This window comes from Oncorhynchus gorbuscha, linkage group LG22 (genome assembly GCF_021184085.1).
Source record: "Oncorhynchus gorbuscha isolate QuinsamMale2020 ecotype Even-year linkage group LG22, OgorEven_v1.0, whole genome shotgun sequence".
NCBI lineage: Eukaryota > Metazoa > Chordata > Actinopteri > Salmoniformes > Salmonidae > Oncorhynchus > Oncorhynchus gorbuscha.
In genome coordinates this window covers 7,820,764-7,840,226 of record NC_060194.1, presented here as the reverse complement: position 1 = coordinate 7,840,226, position 19,463 = coordinate 7,820,764, and the positions used below count along the sequence as shown (strand labels likewise).

At 39.6% G+C, this 19,463-nt stretch overlaps 2 protein-coding genes across 3 annotated transcripts in view; both read right to left on the bottom strand.

The window, feature by feature from the left end:
• Window positions 1-982: 982 nt before the first annotated feature.
• LOC124009646 (plasminogen activator inhibitor 1 RNA-binding protein-like) lies at window positions 983-8,983 on the bottom strand. Of its 2 annotated transcripts, none has more exons than XM_046321654.1 (9): window positions 8,610-8,983; window positions 7,082-7,271; window positions 6,641-6,781; window positions 6,452-6,520; window positions 6,216-6,293; window positions 5,654-5,855; window positions 5,003-5,056; window positions 4,591-4,791; window positions 983-2,613 (listed from the first exon to the last, which is right to left on the bottom strand). In XM_046321654.1, the coding sequence occupies exons 1-9, from the start codon at window positions 8,863-8,865 to the stop codon at window positions 2,554-2,556; spliced, it is 1,251 nt and encodes a 416-aa protein (XP_046177610.1). In that variant the 5' UTR covers window positions 8,866-8,983; the 3' UTR covers window positions 983-2,553. The 2 variants fall into 2 exon arrangements, with proteins under 2 accessions (XP_046177610.1, XP_046177611.1); XM_046321655.1 differs by having other exon boundaries at window positions 7,082-7,268.
• Window positions 8,984-14,009: 5,026 nt separating this feature from the next.
• Window positions 14,010-19,463, bottom strand: part of hsd17b7 (hydroxysteroid (17-beta) dehydrogenase 7) — a 21,686-nt gene continuing 16,232 nt past the window's right edge. Inside the window, exons 5-9 of the mRNA XM_046322185.1 lie at window positions 16,162-16,356; window positions 15,607-15,711; window positions 15,418-15,474; window positions 14,799-14,897; window positions 14,010-14,336 (exon numbers count right to left, since the gene is read on the bottom strand). Coding sequence (XP_046178141.1) covers window positions 14,202-14,336; window positions 14,799-14,897; window positions 15,418-15,474; window positions 15,607-15,711; window positions 16,162-16,356 — 591 coding nt within the window. The 3' untranslated portion in view covers window positions 14,010-14,201. The remainder of the gene's footprint in view (window positions 14,337-14,798; window positions 14,898-15,417; window positions 15,475-15,606; window positions 15,712-16,161; window positions 16,357-19,463) is intronic.

Here is a 19,463-nt window from a genome sequence, read left to right as displayed (position 1 = left end):
TCAACATAATGTGTGTACAATTCACTGGTTAGAGCAGTTTCCCAAACTCAAGCTTTGATTATTTGAGTCAGCGGGTGCAGTTGGTGAGAAGCAACTGCGGCGACTTCATCAAAAGCGGCATGACCTTTGATCACACGACTTTTGACGCAGTTGACACGTTTTTGCAAGCCAGACAATTTTTATAACCATAATGCAACACACTTTGAAAAGCGGTGACCAACAATGGTCGACGACCTGATAGAAGTGATCCGCTCGAACGCGCCCACACTCCCATATTTTTATCATAGACATTAAAACCAGGTTTTCATATCAATATTCCATGTCATAAGGAAAGCCTGCCTGGCCTAAGAAATTGAACATTTTTGTAAGCTATGGTTGGCATCATCTTGTGTGTTGTATTTCCAATAGTATTAGTTTAACACTTGAATCTTTTATCAAATTTTAATTGTCCAATGCAGATGTTTTTCTCTCAATATAAAATCATTACTGGGTAACAATTAAATACCTTACTGTGATAGTTTGCAATTAAAATGGTTGGGAAAAAAAAAAACATTCTCAGCTATTTCTCAAACAATAATTTAGCTAGGTATGTCTGGAAGTGGTCTGAGGGAGGGGAAAACTAGCTGTTATTGGCAGAAAAGTTTGGAACTTTTTCTTATTGGTCTATTCACTCGTGTTTTTTGCAATTTCAGTATTATTCCAACCTCAGTGTAAAAATATATAAAAACACAGGAAAATCACATTTTGACTGCACTGGGCTTTAAAATGTGCTATCTGGATAGAACCTAAAACATAATTTGTGTTGACAATGTAATCTGCTACCATATGCAGTCCTATCAATCTTACGACATAACATTGAATAATACCCCGCCCCAAGAAAAATCACACACAGCCTGAATATAGAAAAACACTTTTTTTTTTAAGAGTGTTCTTTTTAAAAGTCACAGTAATGATCTCACACAACTCACTGCCAGGGGCAGAATACATTTAACACCTCTAAGCAATTTATTAGAACAGGGATGTTTGCAGAAAAGTCTACCGTCAAATGGCTCAAACAGTCCTACAAAAGGTTTGCTCCAGTCACCTGTGTCCCTGTATTACCAGCAAGTATTTCCAGAGCATTGGAATATAAAGCTTTCAGTCACTTAAAATAGTAAAATGTACCCCTTCCCCAAACCCAATGTGTGAAGTATACCTATTTCGGTACAATAAAACCTAGCCTGGAAATGCAAGACACAGATGACTACAAGCACGATTAGCAGTCATACATTCTGTAGCACTCGATTGGTCCACATTGAACGGCACATTTCTTTCAGACAAATTATGCTGTAGTGCTGCTGTAGTAATTATAACAAAATGCAAAACTGACAAAGATGATCACAAGAGGGGAAAATAAAATACAATTTAAAAAAGGGCTTTACTTCAGAGTTCTGGTGCTGATAGGAACAAGTGCTTTGCAAACTCTAAAAGATAGGACTACAAATACTACATTTATCAAATGCTCAAATTGCAAGATATGTCCACAAGCTTACCTAGATAGTCGTTTCTATGTTCTCAGAAATAAAAACTACTTCAGGCCAAACCGAGCTGCTTTTGAACTTGTGGTCAAGTTCCTGGAGAATGTCAAGTTCGTGGCAGGGGAGTACTTCAAGTGTTTAAGTAATTATTGTTCACAGTCAACCCAATCACACCTTCTCTCACACACACACACAAAATACAATATATTCGCATAGTGGTCTTAAGGTTACTAATAGTATAGCCTGTACAACCAACAAGGACCAGCCTAGATACACATTTGGGCCATGGCTGCCCTAAAGACACAGGTAGTAACATCTGGACCAGGGATAAAACACACCAACCACTGGTCCACCAGAAAAATAAGAGCCAAGCTATCAATAGGAAAATAAAAGGAAACCAGAGGCATCAACTTTCACTGCATAACAAGCAGAAACATTACACTTATAAGGAGTCACTACTTTTAAAAACACAGTTCATAGATTTAGTACAAAGGTACTAAAACATAGTTTAAGTTTAACATCTGAGTAATGCATGACTTAAGTCACCCCTTCAAAATAAAAGCTTGTCTAAGATGACCACAAAATATTCAGGTAAAGTCATGAGGAAAGCCAGCCAAAGCCTAAGGAGGAACACACACACACACTTCAACCTCAATCTTGGAAATGCATATATTCAAGCAGCAATACAAAAAAATATCCATGAAGTATATACGCATAATCTCTGAAAAAAACAATTAATATATGAAAACATCCCTGCTATCTTGTCTCTAAATACAAAACTTCTACCAATAACTTGCTTCAGTGTAACAAGAGAAGTAATTTTTCCTCTTTTTTTTGTCTTTTTATCAGTCCTTTCAAAACAGGTTAAAATTTCAGTCCTCAGCTGTGAATGGTATGGATGACTGTCTTCTTTTCGTCGTTAAAATCATTTCCTTTTTTTTTCTCTTCTCTCATATACTTGAAGTTGTAAGCATGCAAGCCTCATAGGAGGGGGGCGGAGGCGCTGACGGAGCGGGCTGGTGGCGATGCTGAAGTCTTAGGCCAGGGCTGGGAAGGCCTCCGGGTCGTCAACATTGGGAACAGAGACTCCACCTGGCTGGGGATCAAGAGAGAAAAAAAGAAGGCATTGATAAAAGCTCAGAGAATACTGGGTCATGTTCAGTAGGGAGAAAATGTTTTTCAGTTGGGAGATTATAGATGAACAACACAGTTCAAAACAATAGTCCACTTCAGCACAGAATGTGGTCAGTAACCTAGGGTCCTATACAAGCTGCGTTGCGGAGAACGTGGACGGAGTCACGGAATCCAGACATTAAATTGGAATTCAATATTCAAAAATATTGAATTTTGTAGAGAAATCAACTAAATGTATTGAACTTATTCAGAAATGCATTACATTAGCCCAAGTCAATCATCAGACATGGACAAAATACGTTACGGATTCTTATTTTCCTGTAAATTTGAAACAGCACGGGGACGCTGTCTGTCTGTGTGTGCACGTTAGGTCTACACTTTGTGTAGCCGATAGCGATGATGTTAATAATAACCTGGTAGAGATGGAAAGGCTTTCCCAAAAACCATCTCAATTAAATGATGGCTACAAAGTACTCTATGCCTACTTGGCAGAATGATACGGTGATTATTTGCATCAGCCGGTAATTTGTTTTGCAACCTCTGAAATCACAGGAGAACTACAGAAAGACTACTAAACCAAACAACAATCTCTTGCTGGTGCTCACCCCAAAAAAAATATATATATATATATATATATTTTTTTTTAAATCTTCCCCCCAGACCTCAAAAGTAGTCTCTTGATGTGGTTTAACCTCTCTAGGTTAGGGGGCAGCATTCGGAATTTTGGATGAAAAGCATACCCAAATTAAACGGACTGCTACTCGGGCCCAGAAGATATGATATGCATATAAATGGTAGATTTGTATAGAAAACACTCTAAAGTTTCCAAAACTGTTAAAGGTATCTGTGAGTAACAGAACTGATTTAGCAGGCAAAAACCTGAGAAAAATCCATTCAGGAAGTAGTTTTATTTTTGGTTTTGTAGTTTTCTATTCAATGCCATTACAGTATCCATTGATTTAGGACTCCATTTGCAGTTCCTATGCCTTCCACTAGATGTCAGTCTAGAAATAGTTTCAGGCTTGTATTCTTATAAATGAGGGAGTAAGACCAGTCTGAACGAGTGGACCCTAACTTGTTGCAGAGTTTTTTCAGGCACGTGTGCATTTCTTGTTTACCTTTTATAATGGTGACGTTATTGTCCGGTAGAAATATTATAGATCATTTAGGCTAAAAAACAACCTGAGGATTGAATATAAACATCGTTTGACGTGTTTCTATGAACTTTACAGATACAATTTGGATTTTTTTGTCTGATTGTTTTGACTGAGTTTGAGCCTGTGGATTACTGAAGAAAACGAGCTAACAAAACAGAGGTTTTTGGATATAAAGAGACTTCATCGAACAAAAGGAACATTTATTGAGTAAATGAATGTCTTCTGATTGCCACCATATGAAGACCATCAAAGGTAAGGGATTAATTTTCTCTCTATTTCTGAGTTTTGTAATAATTCTGCTTGGCTGGTTACTGTTTGTAATAATTTGTCAACTGGGCTATGTTCTGGGTTAGGTATGCTTTCGCCAAAAAGCATTTTATAAATTTAACACTGGTTGGTTTAACAAGAAGTTAATCTTTGAACCTATGTAAAATATGTTTTGTTTTCTGAATTTTTATAATGAGCATTTCTGTAATTGAATTTGGCACTCTGCAACCTCACTGGATATTAGCCAGATCATACCCTAGAGCAGTTAAGCATTGTTGTGAACTTATAAATAAATGGATGTGCTGTTCTTTTTTTTCTTCTTTTTTTAAATCAACAAGTGTGATTTTGAGAGAGAACCTAAAAAACAGAAACCTGGAAAATGGGACTTGGGAAAAAATGTAACCGAATCAGGCAAAAAATAAAACTGATTTTATAGGGCCCTAGTAACCTTAGCCTTTTGTGATCATTATTTACAACTATTTGTGGTCAGTTACAACAGCCTTAATTAGCATTACCTTTTCGGGTCGAACTCCCCCTGCGCGAACCGGACGGTCGGATCGGCCGCCTCCTCCACCGCGGCCTCCCCTTCCTCCGCGGGCTCCACCGCGCCCGCGCCCAGGGCGGCCCAGGTCTCCAAAGTTGATCTCCAGCTGGGCTGTGATGTCGTTGGCGGGCTTGCGGAAGTGGTGGTCCGGGCCGATTTCATCAGGGTTGCCCTGATGGAGGGGATTTGACCTTGTTTACATTTAGTCAGAGCTAGAGTTTTACATTTAGACAAAAGTCCACTCATGCAACCATGTAAACTCAAATAGCCAACATACTAACTATTGTTCGACATAATTTAACTACTATGCCAATGTGTATGCATGTGTAGATGAAGGCTTGTTTTATCAGAACTGTCATGGGTTGAACATATGAAACAGGCACCTTGAACAAGGGGGTCAACTCTTCAATCTCCGGAGTATCAATCACAGCTGGTCTCTGCAACATCCAAGAGAAAGGACCAACAATAAGACCGAGCACTTTTGTAATGACAGCCTCATGGGGAGGGTTTTTAGCTGGTTTGCATTACAATCTGGTTTATATCAGCCCTTTTGGTGGCTAATACATAAACAAAAACAACAATGAATCAATACCTTAAAGATGTGCATACTTCTTTAGCGTTGATCAGTCAATAGGAATCAAACTTCTCTAATTGCAACTCCTTTCCAAACTTGAAACGCAACAGTACAGCTAATCCTACACTTCTTGAACATTCACCAATATTAATTCAGTAGAGTATATCTGTAGATGTTTGGACTTCAAATAGATTTGAAATGAAAACAAATTATTTCAACGATTCAGTCACATCCTTAATCTAAATAACACATACTTTGCTCAGATATAGGGATGAAAACAAAATATTTCAACGATTCAGTCACATCCTTAATCTAAATAACACATACTTTGCTCAGATATAGGGATGAAAAAAAACTATGAAATGTTAAAAATACAACTAAATACAATGGCAAAACATAAAATATACATGACAGCGCAGCGATAGATAAGCAAACATTTGGCACAGTTTGTGTCACTTACATCTTTAGGCTTTTCATCGCTGACATCTTCACTCTTGGACTTGTGCAGCATGTAGCCCTTGTTCCACTTGCTGTCGGCGCCCTCGTTGGGCTTGCGGATGTTAAACTCCACCTTGGCACGCTCCTTATCCTGCATGGCCTTCCATTCGTCCAGGGTCATCTCCTTGGGGCCCTCCTCCTTAGGTTCCTCTACTTCGTTCTCCCTGGAAGAGACGGAGACGCATCTGTTAATGCAAGCCATTACCAGTCTGTTAGCTTTCCAATTGGGTTTGTCGTTTTAGATCTCTTCTAGATTGACTGTAGTGCTACGTGCGTTGTGGACCATGTGATGAATTGAACGTTGAGATCAGACTGAATGAAGCAGTATGAACGGAGCACCCTATTGAACCGGTACAGTATGTTAACTCCAAGAATAGGTTTCCCGTGCAAAAATGAGATTTAACCTGTAAAAATAAAGGTTAAATGAAAAAGGAGAGAAATGAGTTGGTTGTCCCGTTTCAGTCAGAGCAGCAGTCCTGGGGTGTGTGGGGGGGTTAACTGGACGAGTCCAGGAGGGTACTCACTTATTCTCAGAGTCAGCAGGGGCGTGTTCCACTCCCTCAGGGGTTTCCTCAGGGGCAGTAGTCTGTTCGGCATCAACACTGGGAACAGAAATTCAATTTATTTATCCCCCCTGGAGCAAAAGCAGAAATCAGTCAATATCAACAAAGCCAGGACTTCCTCAGTGTAGGACCTTGCACATAATGGGTCTGATCGGTCTCCATTTAAGGAAATAGGTTCTGATTTTTTGAACACCCACCTCGTTTCGTCCTTGGGGTTTCCCCGGTTGTGAACACCACTCCCGCCACGCTTCTCCTCAGATTTCGGACTGTTGAGACAAACATGAAAGCAAATGCGCTACCATCACTAGTCACAGAGCATCTGAAGATCAAATCCCCCCCCCCCCAAAAAAAAAATCCTTTGAGGACTCGGAGCAGAAATGACTCACGGTTTGTCGCCACCGCTGTGTCTGTCGAAGTCCCGTTTGCCGCGGGAGTCGAAGCTGTCGCCCCGGCCCATGCCCCGTCCCCGTCCACCACGCCCAGCACGGCTGCCACCACGCCCTCTGGGGGGCCGGTCTCCTAGAGGCCTGATGAGGGACACACACAGACTTTGCATCAAGGAGGGCAGATAGGAGCAGCTCAGGACTATGAATAATACTTTATTGAAAGTTAAAAATAAGATGCATTTAAAAAACATGCAAGGATAGGTATGATTTGAATTTAGACTTTTTTCTTTACACCACAGTCAAAGTCTGGTGCCACCTGACACTTAACAAGTAACACAAACTGAAGCATACAGTGCATCCTAGACAACCAAATTTACATTACCAACCCTTATTATCAAAAGAAAATGCTGACCATTGTCATTTACTACAGCAATTACTCACTTGTCTGCAGAGAACTCTCCTCTTTCTCCACCGTCGGGCTTGTCCTCAAGGGGTTTGTCGAAGCGGCGCTCGCGTGGGGGTCTCCTGTTGTCCGGCCTCCTGTCGCCGGTGGGCCGCCCCTCCCCCTGCCCGCCCTGGGTGCCAGGCTGGCCCTGCTGGTCCGGCCTTCGGCCCACCCGCCTGATAACTGCTACCACAACAACACATGGAGGCTTTAGATGTGGCCAATCACTCAGCACTGGCCAGAGATGACTACAGAGACAAATGAAAAGGGTTGTGCAGTGAAAAATCCCATGAACATTCACCACTCTTTCAATCAACAATACCTTTTGATTAAAATATGTTTTGGTCTGATAATGGGTGTTGGAGCCAAACAATGTGTAACCAAAAAGTATAATACAACCAAGAGTGGTATAATGCACTGGTGTCTAGACTAGAGAAGAATTGCAAGAGGAGCTTCAAGTATGCATTTAACATGAAATATGGGTCAGTTGTCAGCAAATGTGTTAGGTCATACCAGACGAAGCTGATTAGCTATCTCATGAGGGTGTGGAGTGTTAGCTACGCCCTGTCGTGGTTTATTACTTTGACAGCATGCACTCTTGACTCAAGGCAGACACGCCTGCTTTCAGTGCATGTAGGCATGGTATTTATATTTGTGTAGTTGAGGACATCCGGCCAAATCACTTGTTTACAAAAAAATACAGCGCATGCACGTAGACGAAATCCTAGTAACTTAGCTAGTTTACTGAATAAATAGCTAACGAAAGTAGCTAAGATGATCTGTTTGGAAATGCTTCTGCAAAGATAAAACGCCAGCACGCTGTCAACGACTGTCACAACACGTTACTGCACAAACCGTTTGAACAGACAACACAAAACAGTGCTAACTATACATTAACTAGATCAATTCAACGGTGCAAGGTTTGCTACCTGTGTTGGCCTGTTTCTACCAAAATGCTGGAACAACAACAACCAGCGTGGGACTTTGGTTGTCTAGCTACCTACCCAATGATGTACTTGCAGGATAACGCACGGGCCTTGACGTTAAACTCGAGATGTTGTTAATACAGTTTAGTCGCATCAGTGTTTTGAAGAATAGCTAACTGCGCAGCAGACATGCCCCGCAAATCCTAGACGAACCAGCTACCTTTTTGCTCAGCAAAGAAATAAGTTATCTAATTCATATACATGCCCACCAAACTCGAGCTTTTTCATGACAAACATATTGTACTGCGCAACTACCACTGGAGTATCATCTACAAACAATCCACATCCTGCAGGTGGAATTCATATCTGCGACAGGTTAGCATGAGTGCACTGTTGGGTGATATACAGTACATATCCAATGCATGATTAACCTGTCCAATAATCATGCATTGGATATGTGCATGTTTGCAGTGGGTTCTGTTGACAACAGGACAGGTACCATGTTGACCCTCATCATGCTGTTGTTACCAAGCTGGCTAGGTTTTTGCAGGTTTTGAAATATATTCTTTTTTTAAACGCACCAAGGTGTGAACCTTACCTTCTTTCTTCGGAGGTACTGGAGCCTGAGTTTCATCTTTTTTGTCAAGGAGCGGATTCTTCCTGTCCTTCTGTGACTCTTTCTTGGGCTGCTTGGCAGCTTGGGCTGCAGACTTGGTGATACTAGCTGCGGCCGCCTCTTTCTTCTTGTTCTCCGCCGCCTTTAACACCTCGAACGGATCTGATTCATCATCCAATAGCTGGTCAAACCGATTCGTTACGACGCAGCCGAAGCCTTCTTGCAGTTGTCCGGGCATGATGGCGCCCCTTCAGCGGGATTTACCTCCGATTCTACGAGGCTGGCTGCGAACAATTCGCTAGATACTGCCACAAGATGGCTGGGAAATGTACCCCTTCTCTTCCGGTGCGAGGAATATCCGGGACATTCAGTAGTGCGCCATATGATATGGGGTATGTACTTATCTTGCCAAGCAGGGTGTCACAATATGCTGTTTGTAAACACATGCACATTTTCTCACGTGTCAGAAGGTGATAACTGTTGAATTATTCCTATATCGCATTAGCCATGACATATAATTGCTACGTTAATTGACAAAAACAAAATGCATATGCACTGTAGGTCGGTAACAATAAATATACTGATGACCAATAAAAACCTTTATTGCCTTATTGTTTAGAAGAGAATAATAAATATCCAATATGCGGTTAATGATTTTCAGGAAATGTAGACAGAGAGGGGAAGAGGGGACCTTTTTCCAAGTGAAGCATTTCCAAATCCCAATATTCAGCAGCTCTCTCTGTGTGTTCTGAAGATTAAGGAGGATTTGTAGGTTTATAAAAAGCAAACTTGTGTGTAGAGGGCAGGCAGGGAAATGTTGTGAACAGCTGGTAGTGTCATACAGCTGTCTATTTACAAGCATTTCGCTACACCTGCAATAGCATCTGCTAAATATGTGTGTGACCAATACAATTTGAGTTGATTTGATCTGACTAGTCACTTCTCTGTAACCTATCAGAGTGGGAAGTTTGGGAACTCAGCCATCCAGCCAAACACAGCTGTTGGCGACAAGGTCACATATTGGATGCTATGTTAATTTAGCTTTTATAATGTTCCATTCTATGAGTAGTTTAGCCCCTGTAGAAGGAATCATATTATTTGTTTGTACATAAGCCTACTACAGAGTTTTAACGTATGAGCAAGACACTCACATGACTCAACTGTGACAAAGCAATTTGGCAAGCAAATGCCTCTCCTCATAACGCCCTAATGTGGTGTCAGTGAAATGTGTGCCATGTACGATATCGGTGACATTACAAGCATCTTGCACCAATAAACTTATTGGAAGTATCCGTGTCATGTTGGATCTGGCATTATATCTTATGTGCTACTGTGTTTCTCTTTAGACCTACAGTACAATATGACTCACATTTGACCTGAAACCCATTTTAGTAGTGGGATATTACTCCTATATTAGCCTCATTGTTCAAAATACTGTTGCATTTAGTGACACTATCCATCACCACATCATCTTTTATGAATGAAGTGACATAACAAAAGGAACACATATAACTGGCTTGAGATAATTGGTGTGGGCCTAAGGCAAACCACACCACCCAAATAACCCTAATCATGGTTTGTAAGGCTACACCACACCACAGCATACCTGGGTGTGTGTGTAACATGATACAGGTATCAGGTAAAAACAGGGCGGGTGTCTTTGTTACACCAGTAAACTAGGACTACACAGCTCACATGCTCTGCAACACAGACAAGACCAACTGCTGCTGCCCTGTTGTTGAACAATTCAGCCAATGAAATATCCATTTGAACACATTCTAATTTGGCAATGTTGATTTTAGACTGAAATTCTAAATTGGCAATGGTTAGACTTTTGACTACATACTGTGCCTTCAGAAAGTATTCAAACTCTTGACTTATTCCACATTTTGTTGTGTTACAGCCTGAATTAAAATGGATGAAATAGTTTTTGTTTTCTCTCACCCATCTACTACACACAATACCCTATAATGACAAAGTGAAACCATGTTTTTAGATTTTTTTTGCAAATTTCTTGAAAATTAAATACAGAAATATCTAATTTACATAAGTATTCACACCCGAGTCAATACTTTGTAGAAACACCTTTGGCAGCGATGACTGCTGTGATTCTTTCTGGGTAAGTTTCTAAGCACTTTCCACACCTGGTTTGTGCAACATTTGCCCATTAATAGTTTCAACATTCTTCAAGCTCTGTCAAGTTAGTTGTTAATCATTGCTAGACAATCGTTTTTAGGTCTTGCCATAGATTTTCAAGTAGATTTATGTCAAAACTGTAACTCAGCCACTCGAAGATTCACTGTCTTCTTGGTAAGCAACTCCAGTGTAGATTTGGCCTTAAGTGTTAGATTATTGTCCTGCTGAAAGGCAAATTCATCTCCCATTGTCTGGTGGAAAGCAGACAGAACCAGGTTTTCCTCAAGAATTTTGCCTGTTCTTAGCTCCATTCCGTTGATATTTTATCCTGAAAAACTCCCCAGTCCTTAACAATTACAAGCATACCCATGACATAATCAGCCACCATTATGATTGAAAATGTTGAGTGGTACTCAGTAATGTGTTGTTTTGGATTTGCCCCAAACACAACACTGTGTTAATTGCTTTGACACATTTTTTGCAGTACTACTTTAGTGCCCTGTTGCAAACAGGATGCATGTTTTAGAATATTTTTGATTCTGTCAATTAGGTTAGTATTGTTGAGTAATTACAATGTTGCTGATCCATCGTCAGTTTTATCCTATCACAGCCATCCCGGCCGGAATGTCCTTGTCTCATCGCGCTCTAGCGACTCCTGTGGTGGGCAGGGTGCATGCACGCTGACACGGTTGACAGGTATACGGTGTTTCCCCCGACACATTGGTGTGGCTGGCTTCTGGGATAAGCAGGTATTGTGTCAAGAAGCGGGGTCGTGTTTCGGAGGACACACGGCTCTCAACCTTCACCTCTCCCTAGTCCGTATGGGAGTTGCAGCAATGGGACAAGACTACATATTGGGGAGAGAGAAGAAAAATACAAAATAAAAATTATTTGTTGTGACTGGGTGTATTGATACACCATCCAAAGTGTAATTAACACTGTTTTTTGTTCCCATCTACCAATAGGTGCCCTTCTTTGCGAGGCTTTCAAAAACCTCCCTGGCCTTTGTGGTTCAATCTGTTTGAAATTCACTGCTCGACTGAATGTGTGGGGTACAGAGATGAGGTATTCATTAAATAAAATAATGTTCAACACTATTATTGCACATATGCAACTTATTAAGTGACTTCTAAAGCAAGGGGTTGAATACTTACTGAATCGAGACATTCCAGCTTTTCATTTTTTATTCATTTGTTAACATTTCTATAAACATAATTCCACTTTGACATTATAGGGTATTGTGTGACACTATCTCAATTTAGTCATTTTTAAATTCAGGCTTTAACACAACAAAATGTGGAAAAAGTTTCTGAAGGCACTGCAGATAAGAACACGTCAGAAATTGAACCAAAGTCAGCATTAGCTTGAAGAGTGGTGGCGTCAAATCAACTTTTCATTCAAACAAGCTACACATAAATAATGCAAAGAAATCTTTCATTTTAAACTTTCATTTCAATAAAAGTTCAACGGCTCACAACTCTTCATCTTAACCAAGCAAACACAAAGGAATGCTTTGCCTAGTTCTGGTCAGTTATTGCTATTTGTGCTTGATAATTCACAAACGCTCTTGACAGTCTACCACATTTAGCTCCTTGAGTTAGCAGCAGGAATGTACAGGCTTGTTTCTGAGACATTAACAAATGTCCATTAACCATTTCAGGAATATCAGTTTCAGCATTTGCTTTTAGTGTTCCAGTATTTTCAGTGGATTTCAGTATTCAAGTTGCAGTCTCTGTTTTAATATATTCTTTCAACCATATTTTAATCTACTTGAGTGCCTACTGTACATGTTCCTGTCATAGTCACAAAAGGAACAGCACTCATGTAGCCTAGCTAGTGTACACTAACCAAGATCAAATTATGAAGTGCTTGAAAATGGGGAAACCTCTACTCAACTAGGGAGGCTATTGAAAATGGGGAAACCTCTACTCAACTAGGGAGGCTATTGAAAATGGGGAAACCTCTACTCAACTAGGGAGGCTATTGAAAATGGTGGCTGATAAAAAGTCAATGCAAACAGATGATTCTATAAAGTATTCACTCAAATAGAGAGACATTATTCAAACCACTACTAGTCCCTCATGGCTATGGTCAATTTATACAGAGAATACCATTTCTCTTAATTCACACGGAGTAAAACACACTGAATAAAACAGTTTAGTTTATATACAGTGCTTTTGGAAATTATTCAGACCCCTTGACTTTTTCCACATTTTGTTCGGTTAAAGCCTTATTCTAAAATTGATTAAATTGTTTTTTCCCCCCTCAATCTACAAACAATTCCCCATAATCACCAAGCAAAAACAGGTTTTTAGATTTTTTTGCTAATTAAAATATCACAAGTATTCAGACCCTTTAGTCAGTACTTTGTCGATGCACCTTTGGCAGCAATTACAGCCTTGAGTCTTCTTGGGTATGACGCTACAAGCTTTGCACATCTGTATTTGGGGAGTTTCTACAGTTCTTCTGTTCAGATCCTCTCAAGCTCTGTTAAGTTGGATGGGGAGCATTGCTGCACGGCTATTTTCAGGTCTCTCCAGAGATGTTCGATCGGGTTCATCCAGACATAACGCTTGGCATTCAGGCCAAAGAGTTCAATCTTAGTTTCATCAGACCAGAGAGTCATGTTTCTCATGTTCTGAGAGTCTTTAGGTGACATTTGGAAAACTCAAAGCAGGCTGTCATGTGCCTTTTACTGTGGAGTGGCTTCTGTCTGGGCACTCTACCATCAAGGCCTGATTGGTGGAGTGCTGCATAGATGGTAGTCCTTCTGGAAGTTTCTCCCATCTCCACAGAGGAACTCTGGAGCTCTGTCAGAGTGACCATCAGGTTCTTGGTCACCTCCCTGACCAAGGCCATTCTCCCCCTATTGCTCAGTTTGGCCGGGCAGCCAGCTCTAGGAAGAGTCTGGGGACCTTCAATGCTGCAGAAATGTTTTGGTACCCTTCCCCAGATCTGTGCCTTGACACAATCCTGTCTCGGAGCTCTACAGACAATTCCTTTAATCTCGTGGCTTGGTTTTTGCTCTGACATGCACTGTCAACTGTAGGACCTTATATAGACAGGTGTTTGCCTTTCAAAATCAAGACCAATCAATTTAATTTACCACAGGCAGACTCCAATCAAGTTGTAGAAATCTCAAGGATGATCAATGGAAACAGGATGCACTGGAGCTCAATTTTGAGTCACATAGCAAAGGGTCTGAATACTTATGTAAATAAGTTATTCATTTTTATTTTTTAATACATTTGCAAACAATTCAAAAAATCTGTTTTCACTTTGTCATTATGATGTAGATTGCTGAGATTTTTAAAAATGTATTTAATCAATTTTAGAACAAGGATGTAACGTAACAAAATTATATATTATATGCTATAGAATAAAAGTTGTGTGATTAGGCCTAAACTAGTCAGCAAAGGAGTATAGCCATACAAAATACTACTCTGTCTGGTTGAGGTACTTTTTGTAGGCTTGTTTATTGTCATCCTCTTCTTTCAATCTCTTACGAGCAGATTTTTCCATTTCCAGCAGTTTCACATACAGTGCCTCTGACATGTCGTCATCGATGTCCATCTAAAAAAACAGAAAACACCAAAGTCATGAGAAAAAGGCTAGATAACAACACTTTCTTTTCCTATCAAATAACATTGACTTAAAACCCATTTTAAAATTGTATTTAACTAGGGAAGTCAGTTAAGAACAAATTCTTATTTACAAGGACAGCCTAGGAACGGTGGGTTAACTGCCTTGTTCAGGGCCAGAACGACAGACCTTGTCAGCTCGGGGATTCGATCTAGCAACCTTCGGTTACTGGCCCAACGCTTTAACCACTAGGCTACCCTGCCGCCCCAAAAGCAAGAACAACCCTATCACACCGAAACAGCAATATAGAATCTGTTCACAACTTTAACATTACAGATGCTTATCTTGGGGCCTAGCTTTCTATCGTGTTTGCTTACTGTCTTTTGAATATGATTTGGTGTGTGGGGGGGGGGGGGAATATTATTAAATGAGGACTGTGAAAGACACACTCACTTGTCGAGGCTGCGTGTAGTTGCTCCCCATGCCTGACGTCAAACTGTGATACTTTGCCCTCGGATCCAGGGACTCCGTTTTTTTCAGAAACAGCGAGTGCTATTAAAAGGCAGGATGACATATCAGATTATGAAATATGACTCAGATGTATTATCTAAACATTTCAAGCTGTTGAGTGACATTTTTCAACCGTAAAAGCATCTTCCGGGTAAACACTGGGTAAACACACAAAAACCATCAGAAAAGCATGACTAGAGTGATAATGTAGTAATACAACGAATATACCTCAATGTTTGTTGTAAGGACTCAGTGGTAATTAACTGTCAAATACTAAGAAAATACTCATTTCATATTTAAATATTCTTATGCTGTAAAATATCCAATAATTGCCAAAACAGATCAAATATGCAGAATGTAAAAACAAGTTAATTGATGGTAACATTACATAAAAAAAGACGATACACGTTTGGTTACCCGGACACAGATTCTGCTTTTTTAGTTCAGGAATAAGCTTTTGACCTGTAACCGGGAAACCAGCCCATAAATATGTACAATATTAGATGTTAATATGTAAATAATACATATCTGAACTGTTTAGATTGGTTTCTGAGAGGCATACCAATGCTCCAGCTCCATTGTGCGGTGTCAGTGTGAACGTGTTGGTGAAGATTCTTATCTGTTCATGAAGACAAAACATGTTGAGTAACAATACAAGTTGTACAAATGAGATTTTCTGATGATATCACAAGACCACAACAAATTAGGTCAAAACAGTAAAAGAAGACTGAAGAGTAAAAAAACAACTTACAAGATACATGATGGGCATGATGAGGGTCCAGAAGAAGGAGGGGAGGATGCCATAGGTAAGATTGGTCATCACCAGCCCTGGACAAATCACTGATGAGTACAGCCCCTGTCAATCGTGTACAAAAAAAAAAAGGTATCATTATTGATTATCTGATACATGTACTGACTTTTGAGGTAGAGTTTGACTAAATATAAAATGTCATGCAACTTGACATTATGAACAAAGAGAGGGGGCAACATTCACAATTCCATTAGGATCTAGCATAGACACTCCAGTCTCTCACCAGGCCAGGACCCAGAATGGACCCACCAGTTGCTCCTGAATTATGATTAAGGGTAAATCGTAGTTCACAGACGCTGAGACGCGATAGTCCGGCATCCCATTGTGACATAGCTATGCTTCTTATTCAGTTGCACAGCCATGTGCAACTGAATAAGTGTGTACCTAACCTAGTACACATCTCTTGCAAGGATCCAAAATGGATCTGCCACAACCCACCAGTGGCTCATACATAGCCCAATACTGCCATGTGTAACTGAGTAAACATTGGCTCACCTGGCTGTTGTTGTGTCTGTTGAGGGCAAGGCTGATGAGGTCGGAGGCATACTTGGAGGACGCGTAGGGCTCGGTCCCCAGTCTGTGCTGGACATCGTCTAGACTGAAGGCCGAGCGTCTGGCATTGCTGGACGAAGTCCACACTACCCGGGAGGTCTGACCAGCCTGGCAAAGGATAGAGTCTAGCTCCCTGACCTGGAACATAGAGATGGAAAGTATGACAATGTTTGAAGGGACAGAACCTGGAACAATGAGACAGCTGAGCTCCAGACTGCGACCATTTAAATCGCATTTTGCGACCCTTTAACACCGCATTGGCGCATCATGGAATTTGCATACTTATGTAAGATAGCCTACTATTCATAATGTGATGAGTAGATTGGATAGTCATAATTTAGGCTAACAACAGAACTCAATCACTGTTTGAAAAAAAAAATTAAATGCATGGCTGAGCACGTATTGCGTAGACCTAGGCGATGTCAGATATATTTCTTCTTTCTTTGCATGGAAAAAAATGTGGCCTTTTAAACACATTTCATGCAATTCTACTACATTTTATGACTGGAGACATTAGCAGAATATTTTTTAATACAACAAATTAAAAAGGTAGCCTACTCTGCTGACACTGACAAACAGATCAATAAAAACGACGTTGTCCTTATAATAGGCCTACAAGAAGGGGAGACAAATAGAATGACGTCCATCTAGTCTCTGACCATTTGCTTTCCAAACTGTTTTCCCTCGATTCTATTATGCCTAGCTTGGCCTCTACTTTTCACAGACAGTCACAACTGAACAATAACATGACGAAATGTGTTTTTTTTAAAGTAATGATCATCTGTGGCCAAATCATGTTTTAGTAGCCTATTTTGAATTATTTTATTTATTTTTGTATAGACAGACGTAGGCTAATTAGGCTATATAATTTTGGCAATTTAATTCAATTTATTTTAAGGAAAGCTTAGCTTCCCCTAGTCTTAGTATTATTACCGTTCAAAAGTTTGGGGTCACTTAGAAATGTCCTTGTTTTTTAAAGAAAAAGTCATTTACAACATTAACAATGTCTACACTGTATTTCTGATCAATTTTATGTTAATTTAAATGGACAAGTGACCCTAAACTTTTGAACCGTAGCGTATATTAGTAGGCTATACATAAAGACCACATTAAAGATTGAGAATAGTCTGATGGGTGTGTATATTATCAAGTGCTTGTCAAATTGTGAATGAGAGACTGATGAGGTGTGTGCAGCCTGCGCAAGAAATAGAGCAGAGCTTATGCCTCTTATCATTTGTCACGGCTGGCTGAAAGACTGGACCAAGGTGCAGCATGGTAAGCGTACATTTGAACTTTATTTAAAAATGACGTCGACCAAAAGAAGAACAAAAAAAACAACCGTGAAGCTTTGGGCTATGTGCCCTGAACAACTACAAAGTACCTTCCCACAAAACAGGTGTGGGGAAAGGGTTCCTAAGTATGGTTCTGAGAACCATACCAGGCCAAGACATAGAAATACAAAACATAGAAAAAGGACATAGAATGCCCACCCTAGTCACACCCTGGCCTAACCAAAATAGAGAATAAAAAGCCTCTCTGTGGCCAGGGTGTGACATCATTATAGTCGCATCATGCAGCCTTAGAATGTATAAAAAAATCTAAAACACATAGCCTAACATTTGTATCACAACCAAATTTCTATAAATAACTAAATAAAAGCATTTAGGAGGAACTGTTTATTTGTGAACCACTCAACACAGAATAGCCGCATGTATGCAGTCCCTCTGAAATTGTTTGAAGCCTACCTTTTATACTTTATTTAGGAACACTACGTGACCAAAAGTATGTGGACACCTGCTTGTTGAACATATCATTCCAAAATCCTGGGCATTAACATGGAGTTGGTTAACCCTTTGCTGCTATAACAGCCTCCATGTTGGAACATTGCTGCGGGGACTTGTTTCCATTCAGCCACAAGAGAATAGGTGAGGTCGGGCACTGATTTTGGGTGATTAGAACACACTTGCAGTCGGAGTTCGATGGGGTTGAGGTCAGGGCTCTGTGCAGGCCAGTCAAGTTCTTCCACACCGATCGACAAAACATTTCTGTTGGGACCTCACTTTGTGCACGGGGGCATTGTCATACTGAAACTGTTGCCACAAAGTTGGAAGCACAGAATCGTCTAGAATGACATTGTATGCTGTAGCGTTAAGATTTCCCTTCACTGGAACTATAGGCCTAGACCGAACCATGAAAAACAGCCCCAGACCATATTCCTCCTCCACCAAACTTAACAGTTGACACGATAAATTCGGGCAGGTAGTGTTCTCCTGGCATCCGCCAGGTGTGGCTGAAATAGCCGAATCCACTAATTTGATATAAGTGTGTGTGTATAGATAGATAGATAGATAGATAGATAGATAGATAGATAGATAGATATATCTATCTATCTATCTATAGATATATCTATCTATCTATCTATAGATATATCTATCTATCTATCTATAGATATATCTATCTATCTATCTATAGATATATCTATCTATCTATCTATAGATATATCTATCTATCTATCTATCTATCTATAGATATATCTATCTATCGATATATCTATCTATCTATCTATCTATCTATCTATCTATCGATCTATCTATCTATCTATCTATCTATCTATCTATCTATCTATCTATCTATCTATCTATCTATCTATCTATCTATCTATCTATCTATCTATCTATAGATATATCTATCTATCTATCTATAGATATATCTATCTATCTATCTATCTATCGATATATCTATCTATCTATCTATAGATATATCTATATCTATCTATCGATATATCTATCTATCTATCTATCTATCTATCTATAGATCTATCTATCTATCTATCTATCTATCTATCTATCTATCTATCTATCTATCTATCTATCTATCTATCTATCTATCTATCTATAGATATATCTATCTATCTATCTATCTATCTATCTATCTATCTATCTATCTATCTATCTATCTATCTATCTATCTATCTATAGATATATCTATCTATCTATCTATCTATCTATAGATATATCTATCTATCTATCTATCTATCTATAGATATATCTATCTATCTATCTATCTATAGATATATCTATCTATCTATCTATCTATCTATCTATCTATCTATCTATCTATAGATATATCTATCTATCTATCTATCTATCTATCTATCTATCTATCTATCTATCTATCTATCTATCTATCTATCTATCTATCTATCTATCTATCTATCTATCTATCTATAGATATATCTATCTATC